The following is an 18,112-nucleotide window of genomic DNA, read 5'->3' on the forward strand; positions in this document are numbered from 1 at the left end:
AGACTGTCAACACAAAAGCAGTGAGCACTGTTTCATTAGTTCAATATGCCCAATCCATCACTGATTTGCAATAAACCTTGCCCTGTGCCAGCTGTGATCACTCTACCATTGCAGACTTCCTTATCTGCCCACAGACTCCCTCTGCCCCCTCCTAACCTAACCTTCTGTTGCAATCCACTCTGTTACCTGAAGGGATCATTAATTAACTGATCTCTGCATTACATGCGCTGCTTATCAAGAGGAATCAAGGCGTATCATTAACTTGATTCCCATGACTTACCATTATTCTACCATTTTTATTTGCATAACTTGATGCTGTACAGAATTCAGCTCCAAACCTTTTCATTAGCCTCAAAGCTTCTGCCCGATTGGTGAACGGTAGCAGCATACAGCTATTATATGCTTTTCCATTGAGAGTTATTAGTGAGCACCTATTCATCACCTGGCAGTACCTCCTACCAAATGCACTCCCCTGTATTCTTATTCTCCCAAGCTATTTCAATATCATGGCCAGTATGTGCACTCACTGCTTGCCCAGGATAGGTGTACCACTTACCACTTCCCTTACTGCTTCGAATGCCTTGCTGCTGATTATAAACTGCTGTTTTCTTTCCAGATTAACCATCATAGCTTATATTTTCTGTCAAAACAAAAAGGAGAAAGCAAGCTAATTTTCAAGCTCGTGATTATTTGCCTCAAGCCGAGTGGTTTGACCTAGAAAGCATACTGTACGGAACCATGTAGGGTTCCATGTCTGTGAGACGAGGGTTATGAGGGATGCTGCAGAGAGCTCCAGGTCAATTTAGGCTACCTAGGATTCTTTGATATGCCCTTATATTGCATAGCACATGAGCATTTTTTTCATTTGAACAAAAAGCTCATCATGGCAGCTCTATTCCCCTTCAAAAACATGAAAGAGCTATATAAATCAGTAAAAATAAATAAATAAAAGTGAACAGCCCTGTTGCACAAAAAAAAAATCCTCACCTGATCCCTCGCAGGATCATAGATGTCAACAGTGCGCACACGTAGTGAGCCATTGAAGCCACCCACAGTGAAGACCCGCCCATCAAGAAGCGCAAGGCCAGCACGGCACCGCCGACTGGGAAGCTCGGCAAGCTGCAGCCACCGATCTCGCTGCAGGTCCAGACACTCCACACTACGAATGGCCTTGGGTGCTTGGCCCCCTACTACTAGCAGCATCTGCATGAAACACCCACAGGCCAGGTTAGCTCACAAACACAATACAGCACAGCATAACCCACCCTACTACTATAGTATAGTATAACTCATTTTAGCACTTTTTGGGAAGCCTGACCACCATCCCCACTATGTCAAATGCTTTCTACACCGCAGCATGGAAGTACACTGAAATTTTACAGAAGCACGGGTTTACGACATGCTACTTGCTCCACTTTAAAATCAAAACAATAACTGCTGCGACTTTTGTTGCTTCTGGAAACTTTGGACACCAAAAGCGGAAAATACTATACTTTTTTCAGTACTTTACAATGTATTCAAAGGTCACATTTGGCCAGCCAACTGCCAACAGATAGCATTTTTCACTACTCTGTTAAGCTTACCCCAAAAAGGGTTCCACTGCATCAAATAAATGATGTCCAACAAATTCATAAGCTCACTGTTATGCCATTGGTGATGGCAGTAGTGAAAACATTCTATTGGGCAATGTTTCCTCAATTTTCCACAGCCGAACAACAAGGGTACCAGTCCTATGTCATTAATGAACGAGACACTTGGTGCTTCTGCAGGAGCTTGCTTTGCACCCAGTGCTCATGCGTATCGCACATGCCTGGAAGATGTCGTGCCGTGGAGGTACATAGGAACCCACCGCTATCGCGAATATCTCAACCAACACACACTGAGACTACAAGATCAATTCCAAAACAGTCTATTCCTTTAGTGCAGTCCAATAATAAGACCTGCTACAATAACTTCACTTGTTCAGCATGAAAAGTTGCATTTTTAGCCCAGAAATAACAACTGAATAAATGAATATGTAAATTCTCGCCACAGCAGTCCTATTTCTGATGCCACATGCGATGTAATAAAACTATACATCATGATTGATCCAGCCACATTTCACAACATCTGTGAAGTCTTTCTTTGTTGTTGTTTTTTCGCACATTGTTTCAGTACTTTCTGTGCCTTACATTCAACTACCCATATGGAAAAAGTCCCTGTCCTCATACACAACAATACAGCGCAGTAGAAACACGGACAAGAAAGACACATGCAAACATGAGTGCTGGTTAACCCTCAGACACCAAGTTTTTATCATTTTCTGAGGGCTGCTATTTCACAGAAATAGTTTACAAGATGCAGCCCATAAGATTACTCATTTCAGTAGCATTAACGCCAATCGTAGCGCGAAAAATACACAGTGAGCTACCAATAGCCCCTGACGCTTGGGCTACTGTAGAATCTCAATAATACGGTCAGGGCTGAAATGAACTTTAGGATAATATGAGTTTGTAAAATTCTCTGACCGAAGTGCCCATTTCATACAATGTACAAAATTTCTCTGTTCCACATCCCGTGCTGCTACTACAGATGATTTGAATTTGCGCACCTCCACCACACTCTCAAGTTATAGTTGCTGCCTGCACGTCGTTGATAAGTGGTTGCCAGCTGAGCGGTATGCATTGCGAGCAGTGGCATTCGACCCTTCAATCACAGACGTTGGTATGCACCAGTGAGCAGTGGCGGATCGCTGCAAATAAATCTTCTCAGTTGTGAATAGATCTGCATGAATGCATTTCGTGTGCTTCTGTACATGAATTTTGTTCATTTCTGGATGATACAAATTCGAGATGACACAAACATTTCTTGCAACTCCATGACATTCACATCACTGAGATTGAACTATACTTTTTATCTTAACAAAGGCCCATTTTCGGACTGTTTTCTTCGGCACCACTAAATGTGTTTGGTAGCCCACATTTTTTGAAAGCGAGACTGAAGAACTCCTTAAGAATGCAGGTCAAGCGTTCGCGATCCAGCTATAGGGTGTAACCAGCATGGCAGGAGAGGTCCGTGGAAAATGCAGTCCTGACATGATGTGAGGTGAGCCCAGCCTGCTTTCGGTCGCATGTGCATTGCGAGCACCATGGTCGTGGGGTCGGCATAGTGAAATGGCGTAGAAATTGAAATCATCGAAACTCCCAACCAACGCCGCCGCTAGATGTTACCTCCTCTTGCTGGAAGCCTGATGCTCACAGCACTGAATAATAATGATACCGGAACTGTGAATTTAAGCTGAAGGTTGTTTGGATCCACGTATAATATGAGGTGGAAATCTTGCATAATAAAACTGGAAAAAAAAAATGCATTATGTGCGCAATTTTACGGTACTTATTTCAATACCTACTTGAACCATGTGTGCAAGTACCCCCTATTAACAGACTCCTCAAAAGAAAATACAATTTGTTAGGTGGTCAAACCATGCACACAATTAACTCAATTTGAGAGCTGTCTGTGCTAAACTCATTGGCTCCTCAATGTGTCCTCTTCTGAAATTTCTTGGCAGATTAAAGAACACACTTAACTAAAATGATACAGTGATGTTAACTGTGCTTTTAACCAGTTCACAGGCAGCTAAAATATTACATAGCATGTTTCCGTGTTTGAAATTTTCTCGTGTGTTCTACAGAGATCATATGCAAGCACATCAAGAGCAAGTGCTAACGGATGTATAAAGTACTTCCTGATTTTTCCCAGATAATGTGTGAGAAGAATTTCATCACCAAATCATGCTCCACAGTATTATGACTGGGACTATACAAGTGCTCTCATACTGTTTTATCATGCTTCCCTGATTATGTACTGACCTCTAGTCTTCATTATAAAAAAATCAAATGCTCACATGATCCCCAAGTACAGAGTTCACCCTGAAAAATGGATGCCACAATGCCGTCAGGGTATACATTTCATGGCATCTACAACAGCTCTTTTCAGCAAAGAAATACACCTGTCCTTACCGGCTGGACAGTGCATATACACTAATGGAAAAAAAAAGAGAATGGAAAGAGGGTAGACGTAAAAAGTTAGACAAAGACAGATTTTCCTATTTCTGCAATGTTTCGTTTAGGCAGATTTTCAATGCATTGATGCTACTTATGCTACCTCTCTACTATAGCATGCTACTTTTTCTATCTCTCTACCATCGCACATAATCTTCCTATTTCATCCCCCTCTTCCCCCCCCCCCCCCCATTTGACACAAAAGAAATAAAAGCCAGTGATGAGTACATACGAGGCTACAAGGTTCTACGTGTAACTAGAATGCTACACAGGTAAAAATGGCCAAAGGTCAATCATTAAATGGCAGAACAATGTGAAGCTTCGCACATACTGAAGCTGCTCTGGCCAAGGATTGCTAAAAACATGCAAATTTCTGGCTGAAGCATGCTCAATGTGGAAATGTGGACATAGCTCACTGAGACGGCGATCGACTTCACAATGAAAACGCTCTACAAACCAAATAGAATTGTGAAGAAGGATTTACTCAGCAGTGACTATGGCCAATGTGTCAGAGACGACACAGACCCTGCTGAAGTCAGTTACATGCAAACATGTCGAACACTGGTAGCATCACGTCAAACCTTGATGATCTTTCAATTTAACATAGAGAGTTACTTCAGAGTTAAGCTCTCAAGCATAGTTCACAGCAGGGAAGACAAGTGAGGGAATCATTTGCTACAGCTCAGCATACTGACGGTCATAAAATATTTCTTTTAATTCACTGTAATCGGACTTTCACGTTGACTTTTCAATTTTAGGTGGGATGTAATAAAAGCAACCTGTGCACTAAGAAATTTTGACATTTTCTGCACAAAAAGTACCCTCCCCAACACCTACCCGGTTGCTTCTCAGAACACAGAGTGCAAGCTAATGCAAAGCATTCACACCATCAACCACAGTGAGAAACATGCGCATAGTGTAGCCAACCTTGGGGCGTCCGACTGGTGTGCGGGGCTTGGTTCGGGGCGTGGCATAGAGGGCTTTCTGATCAGCACGCAACAGGTGGTACTTCATGGCCTCAATGAGAAAGTCCTTGCAGGGGAGGTTCCCTTTGAGCAAGGGTTCTTCCTCCACACGCTGCACCAGGTACTCCTGGGAGAGCAGGGGCAGCCGCACGTGCTCCATCAGCGAGCCCAGTTGCGACTCCCGGTTGGCCAAGTCTTGGTTCACCCAGTTCATCACTGCTTCAAACACCTGCAATCACAGAAGGACCACACATGCTAATGAACACAACCAGCAATTTTAGTCCTATCTCCAAAAGGAGCACATACACGTAGTGGCTTCGCTTCTTTTGGCTCAAAATATGGCAACAGCTCATCAAGAATGCCTTACCAATTCACACCGTTGCACACAACTACGAGCAAGGCATTTGGACAGAAGATTGATCCACGTATAAAGTCTACAGCTCCTATGATAATGCACTGCCACATTATATTGACCAGATACACCTAGTGTGCTGCAACTGCTACATACTGTGTAGTAGAACCTCGTTGATAAGCTCCCGGTTCACACAATTTCCCGTTTCATATGCTTAAAATCGCGGTTAATAATTTCCCACAGAGCAAGATTTCTCGGTTACTACATTGAAAATTTCGGCAAATTGTGGTCGTATAATGGGTTTGGCAATCAACTGGGAATGTGCTAACGAGCACTCACAATATGAAAAACTGATCAGCGGCGCTCATCCGCCACAGTTGCTTTCCTGCAGTGCCCAAGTGCAAAGAGGCAAAGCATCCAAGAAGGCCAACCAGCCAACATATGAAGCCCGTCTTATGGAAACATGACTTCATGAGGAGAAGCGCGGTGGCTTCTTTGCAGTGCCTTAGGGGCATAGGGGTGAAACATTTGATAACATTTATGTTGAATTGCAATGGCAGATCCAGATCAAATTTTTATGCTCGGTTTGAGGGAGTCGTATTCCAATGGCAGAAAGGGAGCAAGAGCTGTCTATTCCAATGGCAGATTGGGATCAGATGTGGATCCTGGATCGCCCCATGGAGTAGTGATATTTGTTCCGCCCAAATCGAGGGATTTGGCCAGAAGGCTGTATGCCGAGTCTCATGTTTCTGCTTCTGCTCTTTACCACGACCGGCGCATCTTCGCTTCATTGTCGCTGCCTGGTGGCCCGAGCAACTGTGGATGACATGAAAGCTGTGCCTGCTTGCCGACTTCCAAGGACTCAACTTTCACTGCGAAATCCTCGCGGTGAAAAATCTTGCGCTGTGGGCTGCATTGAAATCAAGCAAGGAGCGGACACCACCGACAAGCAGCGGCAACAGGCCTTTATCGCAGTGGGCAGCCATCGCAGCAACGCTGTATAGACGAGCAGTGGCTGCCGGTCGTAAAAGAAGCTGTGGAATAACTTGTCTGTCGTAAGCTTTTCTTTCATGTTAACCTTACAAAGCATGTCACATGAGCTGCATGCATGATTATCAACATTGTTCCTGCATACTTCGGTGGTAGCAAGACGACGAAACCCCGTAGTCGGCCATGACAACATAGACATTCGAGGCATAATTTTTTCGCATTCTAATCCCGTAAATGGTTCCGCACCATAACTGACAAGAGAACAGTGTTTCTAAGTATTCTTTGCATTATTTGTATTATAACGAGCGAGCCCCTGAATTGCTCTAGGTAGGAAGAACTTACATTCCCTTCGCCTGAGATGCTGTCACACTGCACGCGGCGTTGGCAGCTTTTTCAAATGGCACCATTGCCGCTTCAAAGATATGTGGTAGCTTCAATCCAAGATTTGGCTATGCTTTATCAGAAACGCAAAGATTTATGCCATTAGATACATTTGTTCTGACAACAGCTGAAAAAATGTGCTCGCAACAGAGTGAAGGCGACGGCGCCCGCTGCACATGGCAGAGCCACGAGAACCAGTTCTGCGCACTGATTGACTTACGTCCATGAGGGAATGTGCTCCCGCGGAATTGAGCACATTCCAATGGCAAATATTGAGGAAGAGATCTACACCGGAGCAATGTACTCCATTTGTGATCTGACCAAGCGCTCGCGATCTGCCATTGGAATTCAACATAGGTTGCATACGAGTGGGCCGGGTCTAGGTGACGCACACGTGAGCAAAAACACTGCAACAGTAAGCCATTGCGATGGCTTCCGCACATGTAAAGGGGCAAAGCATCTGGAAATGCCCAAGGAAGCGGTTCTGGCTCATCATCGCCTCCTACGAACCGGATTTGTTACTAAATCTCTTTCCCACTAAGAAACAATAAAAATATGGACAGAATCCTGTGCGAGCTAAAAAAGAAAGCAGTGCATACCTCACGTCTTTAAATGCTAACCTACCCTTTTATGCAATGAAAGTCTCAATTCTAAATGCCTTTGTAGCTCATTCAGCAGTTAAATTTTTTTAAATCAGGCAGTTCGGATCATGTTTTCATGGATAATACATATTTTTTCCCACATTTTTTAAAGAAACATATCAACAAGGTTTTAATGTATTTGCTTTGGAATGCCATGCAATTTCATAACGGTGTCACGCATTTAGCCATCTAAACCATTCCAAGAAAAAGGCGTCACTTGCCCGTCTTGCTACTTTTACATTTGCAGTTAGCAATTAGTAATGTTAATTGTTAGTAATAGCCATTATAAGAAAACAATTCTTTTATAAAAATATGCTAATAACTACAGCATCAGCAGGCCATACACCTTTCTACGTGGTACGAGTATTAGCAACAGAAATGTGCTGGGTACTGAAACATCAAAATACTATTACATCATCATTTATCCCCATTGCACATACTCTAACTAGAGAACCTGTGCAAGGATCTAACACATGCTGTGGTAGCAGTAAAATGTTGGCATTAGGGCCAAGAAACTCCAGCAGCATCAGCAGACGTGATGCTTCTGAATGCTTACGCTGAATGGAACCTGTCGTTACTAAAACTGTTGCCTTCAGTACTTTTGCAATCTCAAATCACCACAAACACTCAAGCCTTGACAAATACCACACACCATGCATTCAGAGGAAAGCCCCAGTTCAGTAAAAACACCACCAAACAAACTATTCTCCAGAAACAACAGAGCCAAAGTAAACATCACCTCAAAGATGAGCCCGCAGCATGCCCAAATAATGTATGTCAACACTTACCTGCTCCTCTGAGGGAACCGACAGCCGATCACTAGAAATGAGATGTGCCACCTGGTTTGCGGGAAGTGCAAGAAATTCTTCATTCTCAGTTACTTCCCTGCAACATAAAAAAACGAAAAAAAAAAATGTAACTCCTGCATCTGCACACTCAGTGATGGTTATGAATGCAAGTAGACTGAAATTACAACCCAGTCAGCCCTACACTAATGGTTTTAAGCAGCTGGCTAGCAGGTGTTCTTTCATAGTGCAGCTTCTTGCATTAGCTGTCAAGAAAGCTCTCCACTGCTTAACAGCCTCATCTTCTTTGAGCATGCCTCTTATCATTCAAAGGGTTACAACTGTCTAGAGGAAAAACTCGGTCATTTTAGCGGCAACGTTCACAACATGTCGTAAACTCATCTTTACGTGAGGTCTTCTGCCATTGTAAAGTTCATGTAGGACAGTTTTAAACACGGTAGAAAGCATTACTAGGCAGGGTATTCTGCAAGCAGTCAGATGATTGAACTCCCCATTTAACGGCAGTACCGCTACCCCTACTTCTAAAATATAGAAGATTCTGTTCATTTCATGAAGCATCCACACACCTTTAGCTTCAGGTCTGTGCTCCTTTATACTGATGCAGTAAAATATCTTGTGCATTCCATTTGTGTTCAATTCCTATCTGTTTTGTGTGGCTTTCTGCTCTGAGGCTGCTTTATAACCCTTATCAGAGAATTCCAGAGATAAAAATTTTGCATGAACGTTTTTTTCTTCTTTAGAATGATACAGAAAACATTAGTGTATGTTAGTCAAGGTCTCGAATTAACCTATGCCAGCTGAATAATATACAAGCGAAATTTTTTCTCGGCCTGTTTCGGTTTTGCTTTCAGTCGTTCAAAGGTGGCTGTGACTAACAGATCATTTCAAGCCATGTGAGTCATGCAAAAGCTGATATAACCGCTGCTCATTCCTTTTTTGTGATTCCAACCTTTGGACTCAAGGCTTGCATAAAGTTTCTGTGGATTAAAAAGAAGAAAAGAGCAACCATACTGCTTGCTGTCTTTGAATGCCTCATGCGACCTCAAATCATCGGTTAGGTCACAGCCATCATTTGACAGTTAAAACAGAAGCCTAAACAGGTTTAAAAAAAAAATTTAATTAGAAATATTTTACCATTTGTTGGCGCAAAATCCATGTGGCTGTCTACATTTTCCAATGTGCTTAGTATGGTTCCAAAGAAAGTGTGTGCAAAAGTTGGTGTGTATATACCCATTTAGGCTCTATTTTACTGCCTTTTAAATAGAAATTTCCATCAAACACTTACCAATCTAAGAAGAGCTGCAATGCAACCTATTTTTTTATTACTTCTAAGAAGAGCTGCAATGAAACCTATTTTTTGATTACTTGGCAACTATTTAAACACAATGAAATGCTTGCGTGAAAAGATGTACAAGGTCACTCAAAAGTTGCCAGGCCACACTGCCTGCTTCTGAGCCATGCTGCGGGGCATTTACAACACCACCGAAACTCACCATCTCTGCAGAGGGGCAGCAGAAGGATCTTTCTAACCTCTACAGACCATAGCATCTTAAAATCATTTTGGATGCCTGATATAAAGCTTAAACGGGAACTTTTGAACAACCCTGTGCCTTGAATGGTTTCTTTACCTAGTTTCCTCAAACCAATTTGGCCCATTGAAACTGCAGATGATTGCTTGCTAAGCCATAATTATAAGCGAAACTCGGAGACAGCCTAGTGGTACAGTGGCCGTTTTACATTCCAAGATGTTATGACAGTGTGCATGGTTTCAACAGATATTTTCATAACTTACACGAAATGCTGCTCAATGTAAGTATCACAGTATGACAGCAGATCGAGGCAGCCATGGAGGTCAGCAAAAGCCCGTATGCCAAGGCAGTTGGAGGGGTGAAGCTGAGCCTGGAGAAACTCACAGCAGGCCTCTTGGACATCGCTCAGCTGTAGTAGATTAGCTGCCGGTAGCAGTGTCTGCCCACGAAAAAAATGTTTTGCCACATCCATCACTACCACTCATATTTGATCCTGCTTGTCTCTTAACTTTCCACACAATTAAAGGAATGGACAATTTCAAATTTAAAGACAATCTTTATTTTTTTGCCTCAACCAAAAATTTAATGTCAAAGGTACCCAATTTTGCAGCAATTTAGTAAGAAAATCCAAGAAGGTATTTGCGAAGAATTTTTCATTCAGCAGATGTGCTCGTTTTTATGTATCTAAAAGATGCAAACCACGATCGGTGAGTGCAGTAGTAATTCCATGGCAGCTAAAGTGAGGAACCAAACCCTGGTATAGCCCCAGCAGCCATGCAGTCATTAGACAGTTCTATAGTAGGACACAGGTCAAGAAAAAAGTGGCATCCAGCTATCAAAGGACCCCCTTCCAATCAATAGCTACCGAGCTATACCATGACGTCACGGCCGACAACCTTGCGCCTACGAGTAACGTGGTTTCTTCGAGTGAGTCCCTGCTGGCAAATAGTTTCTAAATGCTTCGTGAGTTCCAGCAAAAATACATACCTTTACTCAATTCGATCGATAGTCATTTGTTCATCAGAGTACAACAGGTAAAAATGAAGAATTTTGATGGTGAATTTCGGCACTGTCGAGTTTTCATGAAACCACTTCGTTGTTCTACGCTTCGCTGCATCAGCGTTGTCACCTCGTAGGGCTCCATGGCGGAGGTGACACCGCTGACAGCACAGATGGACGAACGTGACAACCGGAGGCAACCATTTTGGTAAATGTCCGCGAGACCGTGAGCGCGAAACAACCCGTTTATCTGTTTGCTTTTTTTTTTTTCCCTATGTGCAGTGATATCACATATTTGGAGCAATGCCACTGGCTGGATGGGAGTCCTTTGAGGGCTGCTTGCCGCTTTTTTCTTGACCTGTATCAGACTAGAGCGTAGAGTGAACCAACATTTCTATACGAACTCTGTTCTGGCACGTTACAAATGCAACACTGCAAATGCAGAGAAGCACGTTACAAATGCAGTGCTTCAACTCAGTGATGAAACTAAAGAGGCATTTTTCTCATTTACATACACAGAAACATTGAAGAGAATGTAAACTAAATTAAAATATAACATATTCAAATTTAAAAAATGCTACGCATTTAGCAACATATGTCATATTTTCCTGTTTTCACTGCAGACGGCTGCTTCACTTCTTTTATTCAACTTGCATTTGCAGATAAGGATTGTAGGTCCTCGTTCCGTCACTATCTGTATGTGCAACTACTTTAATACAAGACCAGATCTTTTCATTTCCACCGAAATCTTGCAACATGCTTTGGTGAGTTTTCCGTCCCTTCAACAGAGCAGCTGAGGAAGGTACTCCACAATGAAATGAAGTTTCGTACCTACTGCTGCTGATTAAACAGAAGCAACGCAGCATGCTGAAGTGCAAGTTTTCCCAGGCTACCGTCACAAACAGACAAAATGAAAAATCCACTCTTGACTGCACATGAAAGGAGGCAAGCCTATGAGCTAAGTTCAGGGACACAAAGTAAACTGCATAAACCTGAACTAATGAATCTGTTCTCTCCAGTTACAACCTCCAACACAAACTTATTTTAACTATTGGATGACATTAAATTGCACTACTATGTAATCGCTTAAAAAACAGTGCAAAGTAAACAAAAGCAAAAATTGCTGGAAGCATTATGAACAGCAATTACCATGACATACTTACTGAGTAGCAACCACGACATGCGCTGAGTGTTTATGTTTTATTTGGACATCTTCTGTCAGCATCTTTGTATTATACCACATGAATTTGGCAGATGTAAGCAGCTGCCTTAGAAATAATGCCTTGCAAGTGAGCCCTTAAGAGATTACACACCCATCATCCATCACATGGCCAATGGCCCATTTTACCTAAAAGTCTTGTAATACAAGCAAGTGAATACATGCTTGCACTTTATAGTAAAGTTGCAAACACTGACAACAGGGACTCATCACGAATGGCTCAAACAAATCAGCTCTGCCTGTATTGTCTCTGTTTCCCCATAGAGCGTCTCTGAAAGCCAAGAAAACAGCTGCTTTGTTTACCCTTGCAATTTTGCAGGAAGATGCAAATAACATATTTCTCTTTAACTATGCTAATATTAAATTTAGGCAGCCAGTAAACTCAATGGTAAAAAACAAAGTTGATCTCAGGAAGATACCCCAGAAGGACACCTCTCAGCAGATGTTCCGGAACACATGCTGCATAAAACAACTTCTCTTTTTTTTTATTTTTTTTTAACACATACAGGGGTGGAAATGGTCCGCTCCATCTCGGGAGATGTTGCGTTCTGCACCAGATGATACGAAATAACACTCCTCTCTCAATTCGTTTCTATATACCGAGTGGTGGGAATGACAGATAAGCATTCTTAAGAAAGGTTCATAACAGGAAAAATGTCCAATTGGAGTAGCTTTCTATGCTTTGTTGCAAAAGTTTAACTCTGCAAAATGACACCAAAATGTGTATTTATAATCCCGAATAAAAAAGTGCCACACGTGAAAACAGAAGGGAAGGGGCACATCAGCGATAACGAAAGGCAAAAGCAAAACCATATGGCATGCATAAAAAGCACACTAGTAGTAGCATGCATGATGTGCAGAACTGTGCCAAGAATACACAAACTGTCTCATTATGTCCCTTTAGGATCTTAGCCATTCATTTTTCTTTGCTGCTGCATTTAGCTGCCATCTAATGGACACGTGTATCTTACAGCATGTGGGAATGAGATAATGGTTTAGGCTTGATAGAATTAGGAATGAGATAATATTGGCCACAGTAATAGCCACACCTCAGGGGCAAAACATGAGATGCATGCACTAACAGCAAGTGGAAAAGTGTGAGCAAAGGCAAAGCTAGGAATGAATTCAGCCATCCACCCCTATCGCCCTTTTCATCAGAGAGAGAAAATTGCCATGGGTATCATGTCCATTGCGCCAAGCAGAACCCCTGCTGCCAGGCATACATCAACTCCCATTTGGAACATTTCACGTGTAGAGCTAGCACAATTACCCCTTTACAAAGGCAGTCAACTGATGCAGTATTACTACCACTGCACATTGGTTTGGGCATGATGACTGGGTGCTTAATGCATCACAAAGTTCAATATAACACTATCATAAAAGAGTGGCTGTACAAAATTCAAGATCAATAAACCATAAAACGGCGACTGATCTAAAAAAACTATAGCAGTGTCAAATCATGCACTGATGTGAACTTTGAGCATTTATTACAGGCCAATGTCAAACTGATATGGGCCTGATACAACCAGGACAGAAATGAACATACAATGTCAGAGTTTAACTGCAGCTCAAAAAAAGCCTTACCTGCACATTCTCTTCGGTCACCTGTATCTCAGCTGAGTACACATAGTCGATCAGGAGAGCAAGTGCAGTCCCATCAAGGCCTTGAAGAGTGATCTTGTTGGCTCGACTCTCAGTGAAGCCCGTAAACATAGCATAGAAGTAGGGGCTGCATGATGCCAGCACCGTCTTGTGGGCAGACACTTCGGTAGCGCCAGCCACAAGAGTTACATCGCACAGCAGGTTCTGCCTGGAAACAGTGCAGGACAATGGAAGATCAGATTAGCAAGAAAAGATGTGCAATGAGTAGAGAAAGAATAAAAAAATTGCCTCCAATGGGGTTCATCTGAGTGCCGATTCCATGTGACAGTGAAACGTCATAGCAGCTTCCTGTAGACACCCATGCCATGGACACCCATAACATGTCTAGTTCCCATACAGGGTGACCGAAAAGCACTCTTAACATTATTAGCAATTTACTTTATTTGATTTTCTTCGAAATTCTGAACAGCGACATTATTGTATTCATTTTTGTTTTTTTCATGCTTCATAATATAAAACCGCTATTTGCGTTGCTACTGGTGTGATACTGTTGAGAAAAATGGTCACTGAAGAAACACTTAACACCACCTAACCCTTGCATCTGCATAATAAACTCTGGATAAAACATCCTCAGTCCAGCACCTCAACTGGAGCACAGCCGCTTCCATGCGGGATTCCAGATAAAGCAAAGGTTACATTCGTCAAAATTGCCTCTCAGCCATAAAACTCAAGTTCAAGAAAAGCTCCCGGAAAATTACCAACAGCAGTAAAATATTGTTTCTTATCACATGCATGCAAGATAGTTAACTGCTGGGACCCCCTTTATATTTTAGGGTAATAACTGTCACCAAGTTAATTCCTGATATGTTTTCTTGAGTCTCGCAGTGCTAATTTCCTTCTCTCCCTCAGTCACTTGTTTCCTCTTTCTGAAAATGACCCCAGCCTGGCTGCTTTTATTCGAAAGCAATACTACGCCAGGTTTCGAGCCTTCAGCGTAGCGTGGTCCGGTCGTTACTCTTTACAGTGCGAGAGCTGGGCTACCAAGTCGGCTCTTCAGCATAGCGTGGCTCGTAGCCATGCCGGGCGTTTTGCGCTTCTCCCACTAGGTGCGCTGTAGTCTAACAGATGGTGTGACGTCATAAGCGAGGCGAAGATGGGCTACCAAGTTGGCTCTTCGGCCACGGCCGGTCTCGAGGGAGAGCGCGTTTCTCTCTTCTCTTACGGCCTCTCCAATGGGGCCTGTTTCCACCGCCCGCCGCGCCTCGGAGGGGTCGCCACCACCCCACTGCTGCTCCTCCGCTACAGCCGTTCACGTGCAAGGGAAACGCCCGCTCGCTCTTCGCTCCGCCCGCATCGGTTGCAACCGGCAGGTCCTGATATTTCACCCCTTATGACTTATAGGAAGAAGCCGTAATCAGCGTCTGATTTATCGTGTATGAGCAATAAAATAGTCAATAATGCGAGCGAGAGCGCGCGCGCCTTCATCAGTGCTGTCGCGCACGGTCGAATGAAGTTTCGGGTGCACTTACATCAACACTTTTTTGCCCCTAAATTTTTCACAAAACTATATGTACCATTTTATGCAGTGTGCCTTTGAAAGCTGTAAGCAGGTATAGCGCGACCTGACGCTAGTGCATGGCAAACTGTTCGGTGGATATTTCAAGTATTCTGTCAACCGCTGCCGTTTTCGTTTAGAGCAAAAGAGGCACTGACGAAAATTCATAGCACGTCTCAGATTCAGAGTAAGGAACAAAAATTTACGCATACAGTTAAAATTTCAGTTGTCTAGTGAAGTGGGCTGTTCTAGCTTCGTTTAAAACAAATCAGTAGGTTGAAAGACAGCAGACGTATACGTATAGTCTCGCGACTGACGCACACGTAGACAGTCGTAGTCAGTTTAATACCAGTGATAAAAAAAAAACATTTAATCAAGGAAATGGGCATAAACAGATATGCATAATTGAAAAGAGCAGCAAGCAATAAAAAAAATCTCCTTCAAAGTTAACACATTGCACTCATTCATCAAAACGGTACATGCAGCTAGAAAATTAAAGTCTCAAAATCTTTCTGGACGGTTTGTGCACATAAGGAGCTGGCCTTTCGTTCCTGTCTATCACCGTCTTAGCATAATTGACAAGAAGGAGTCTGAGAAATTTCTCACATATTAAAGAAGCGGACCTTGGCTATTGTAAATGCCTTCCGGGCAACTCAGCAAAGGGAAGTTCTCAAGTGTTGGCTGGATTAAGATTTGAAGGACTTCAAGGACATTTGTGTGTGGTAGGTGCACGACAGCTTTTTCAAAAAAAGACACAACCTTGTCCAAGAGAGCTACAAACTTTGGTTTTGGATAATGCAGTCCGCTAGAATCTTGTCCTCGCAGAATAGTGTACATGGGGTTGCTTCTTTCACTGGTTTCAAGAAGGATAGCACAAGCGTCACACCCGAAGTCACTGATTAACTTCACAATGTATCCAGCGACGTAAACTAAACCAGAATACGTGACAGTGGGTAATGGGATGACAGGAGATACCATCACTTCTTTCAGTTCCTCGGTTACTGATTGCGGCAGAGCTGAAATGATTTCGTCGGTGTCGACACTAGGTGCCTAGGCGCGCAATACAGCGCGACATACAACTCTATTAGTTCAAAAACATGCTGGAAAAAGAAAGAAAATATTACTAGGAATTAGTGCTTGAAATAGATTTCCTGTTTTTTCATGAAATAATCATGATATCATGTAAACATTTCATTAAACCAACGTTTATTTGCAAAATTAAAATAATGTTTATAGTACAACATAAAACATTTGCTGGTCTATAAATTATAGCAAAATTGAAAACAAAACTTAAAAGCGTGAACTCTGACGTTATACTACTAATACTTTATGTCATGTAAGCATTGTGCAACTTAATTACATTTTTATAAAATTATTTTCATCTTCGGTGTTACCTCGATGGTTTCTCATCTAGCGCTGAAAGACTTTTTTGCCATTGTTGCTGTTATGTTTGCCTTGAAGAAGCTTCGATGTGATCACTGCTCATTCACTTTTTTTATTCATATTCTTGTACAGGCTCAGGCAAAAATTCAGCTTAAAATGAACAAAAGTAGATACCATGCCGCAATACATGTCATATGCTTGTCGAGCGTTTGCTGAGCGACAGTGTTTTTTAATATAAAGACTCCAGTCACGTGTGTAGCACGCAGACAGGATGCCGCTGCAGCATCTGCCTTCAGTAATCTTTCATTTAGGGGCTGCACTCATCACGAAACCCGCGGGCGACAGCGCGAAACCAGGCAAAAGCCACCCGCCGCCACTGAAGCAGATGCGGAGCGAACAGTAAGCAGGTCCCGCCCCTTGCGGCGGCGGAGAGTGTGACTCAAGGAGAAAAGTTCCCATTGTTCACGCGGCGATTGAGAAGGCCGTAAGAAAGAGCGCGCGCTCTCTCCCTCGAGACCGGCCGTGCTTCAGCGTAGCGTGGCTCGTAGCCACGCCGGGCGTTTCGCGCTTCTCCCACTAGGTGCGCTGTGGTCTAACAGGCGGTAGGGTGCCTCGATGCGCGCGCCCCCCTCCGCCACTCCAGAGGGTGGGGACATTCTTTGAAAGGGTCAGTGTCGCCTCTACGTCTCCATATTTGAGCCCACGCAAGTGTGTACCGCTTTTGCGGTGGCTATCGCGTGGCGTTCCTTTGCACGCATTGAAGATTGGGATTGCAGATAACAGAAACGCTCCTGAAGCGCTATGAGAAGGGTGGGCCAAAATATGGCGGAGTTGTCTCCACCCTTCGAGGGCTCGAGGGCACACGCATCGAGGCACCCTAACAGGTGGTGTTGTCTTCCATTGAAGACACTTCGCCTCTCTTGCTTTCGCAATCTCCTAGGCTTAACTACAGCTAAGCCACTGAGTTTATTAAACTAAGGATGTCTCAGATTAAATGATAGGATCAGAAGGCCTTACAGTGGACAAAAATATGTCCTGTCATTTAGTTCCCTTGCATGCATTTCATTCTATTTAACCTTAAAGGCCCGTTTCAGTGTATTACATAAGTGTAGGCAATCATCAAATTCTATTACTGTTATTTTGCAGATTGTCACGTGATACTTGCATTCATATTTTCCAGTGCCTTATATCCCTGTCACACGGCCGACTCGGAACTACCTTGAACTTCCTTGGTCTAAAGGAGCGCAAGGGAGTCGCAGGGAGTTTCGCCTTAAAGGAGTTGTCCCCGTGTCACACGGCTTGCAACGAGCTTCTCAGAGCAGCCAACAGGGGGCCATTAGGCGCTGTTTATTTTGCACAAAGATATAAAAAATAATGTCCAAAACAAACTGAAATATTTTTTATACTACTATTTTCCTCGCAAAATGCAATTAGCTTTAGTCATATCAATATAAAAGAACACACATTTGCTGAAAACAACGACCATGCTCTAAACATAGCCATTTTTTCCGCTCTGCTGGACACCATGCGCGGCGTTGTGCAATACGTGGTGCAGTCGCGACAATTAAACGCAACTAACCGAGTTAGAATACAATTTTATGCAATAAAAACTAATATATTTAGGAGTAAAAGTTACATTATTGAAGAAAT

At 43.0% G+C, this 18,112-nt stretch overlaps 1 protein-coding gene across 1 annotated transcript in view; it reads right to left on the minus strand.

The window, feature by feature from the left end:
- Positions 1-18,112, minus strand: part of kel (kelch protein) — a 34,126-nt gene that overhangs the window by 13,763 nt on the left and 2,251 nt on the right. Inside the window, exons 3-7 of the mRNA XM_084586830.1 lie at positions 13,507-13,732; positions 9,968-10,143; positions 8,158-8,254; positions 4,968-5,234; positions 988-1,203 (exon numbers count right to left, since the gene is read on the minus strand). Of these exons, the coding sequence (XP_084442956.1) occupies positions 988-1,203; positions 4,968-5,234; positions 8,158-8,254; positions 9,968-10,143; positions 13,507-13,732 (982 nt within the window). The remainder of the gene's footprint in view (positions 1-987; positions 1,204-4,967; positions 5,235-8,157; positions 8,255-9,967; positions 10,144-13,506; positions 13,733-18,112) is intronic.

This window comes from Amblyomma maculatum, unplaced genomic scaffold (assembly GCF_055883805.1).
Source record: "Amblyomma maculatum isolate TAMU_Amacu unplaced genomic scaffold, ASM5588380v1 scaffold_64, whole genome shotgun sequence".
Classification (NCBI taxonomy): domain Eukaryota; kingdom Metazoa; phylum Arthropoda; class Arachnida; order Ixodida; family Ixodidae; genus Amblyomma; species Amblyomma maculatum.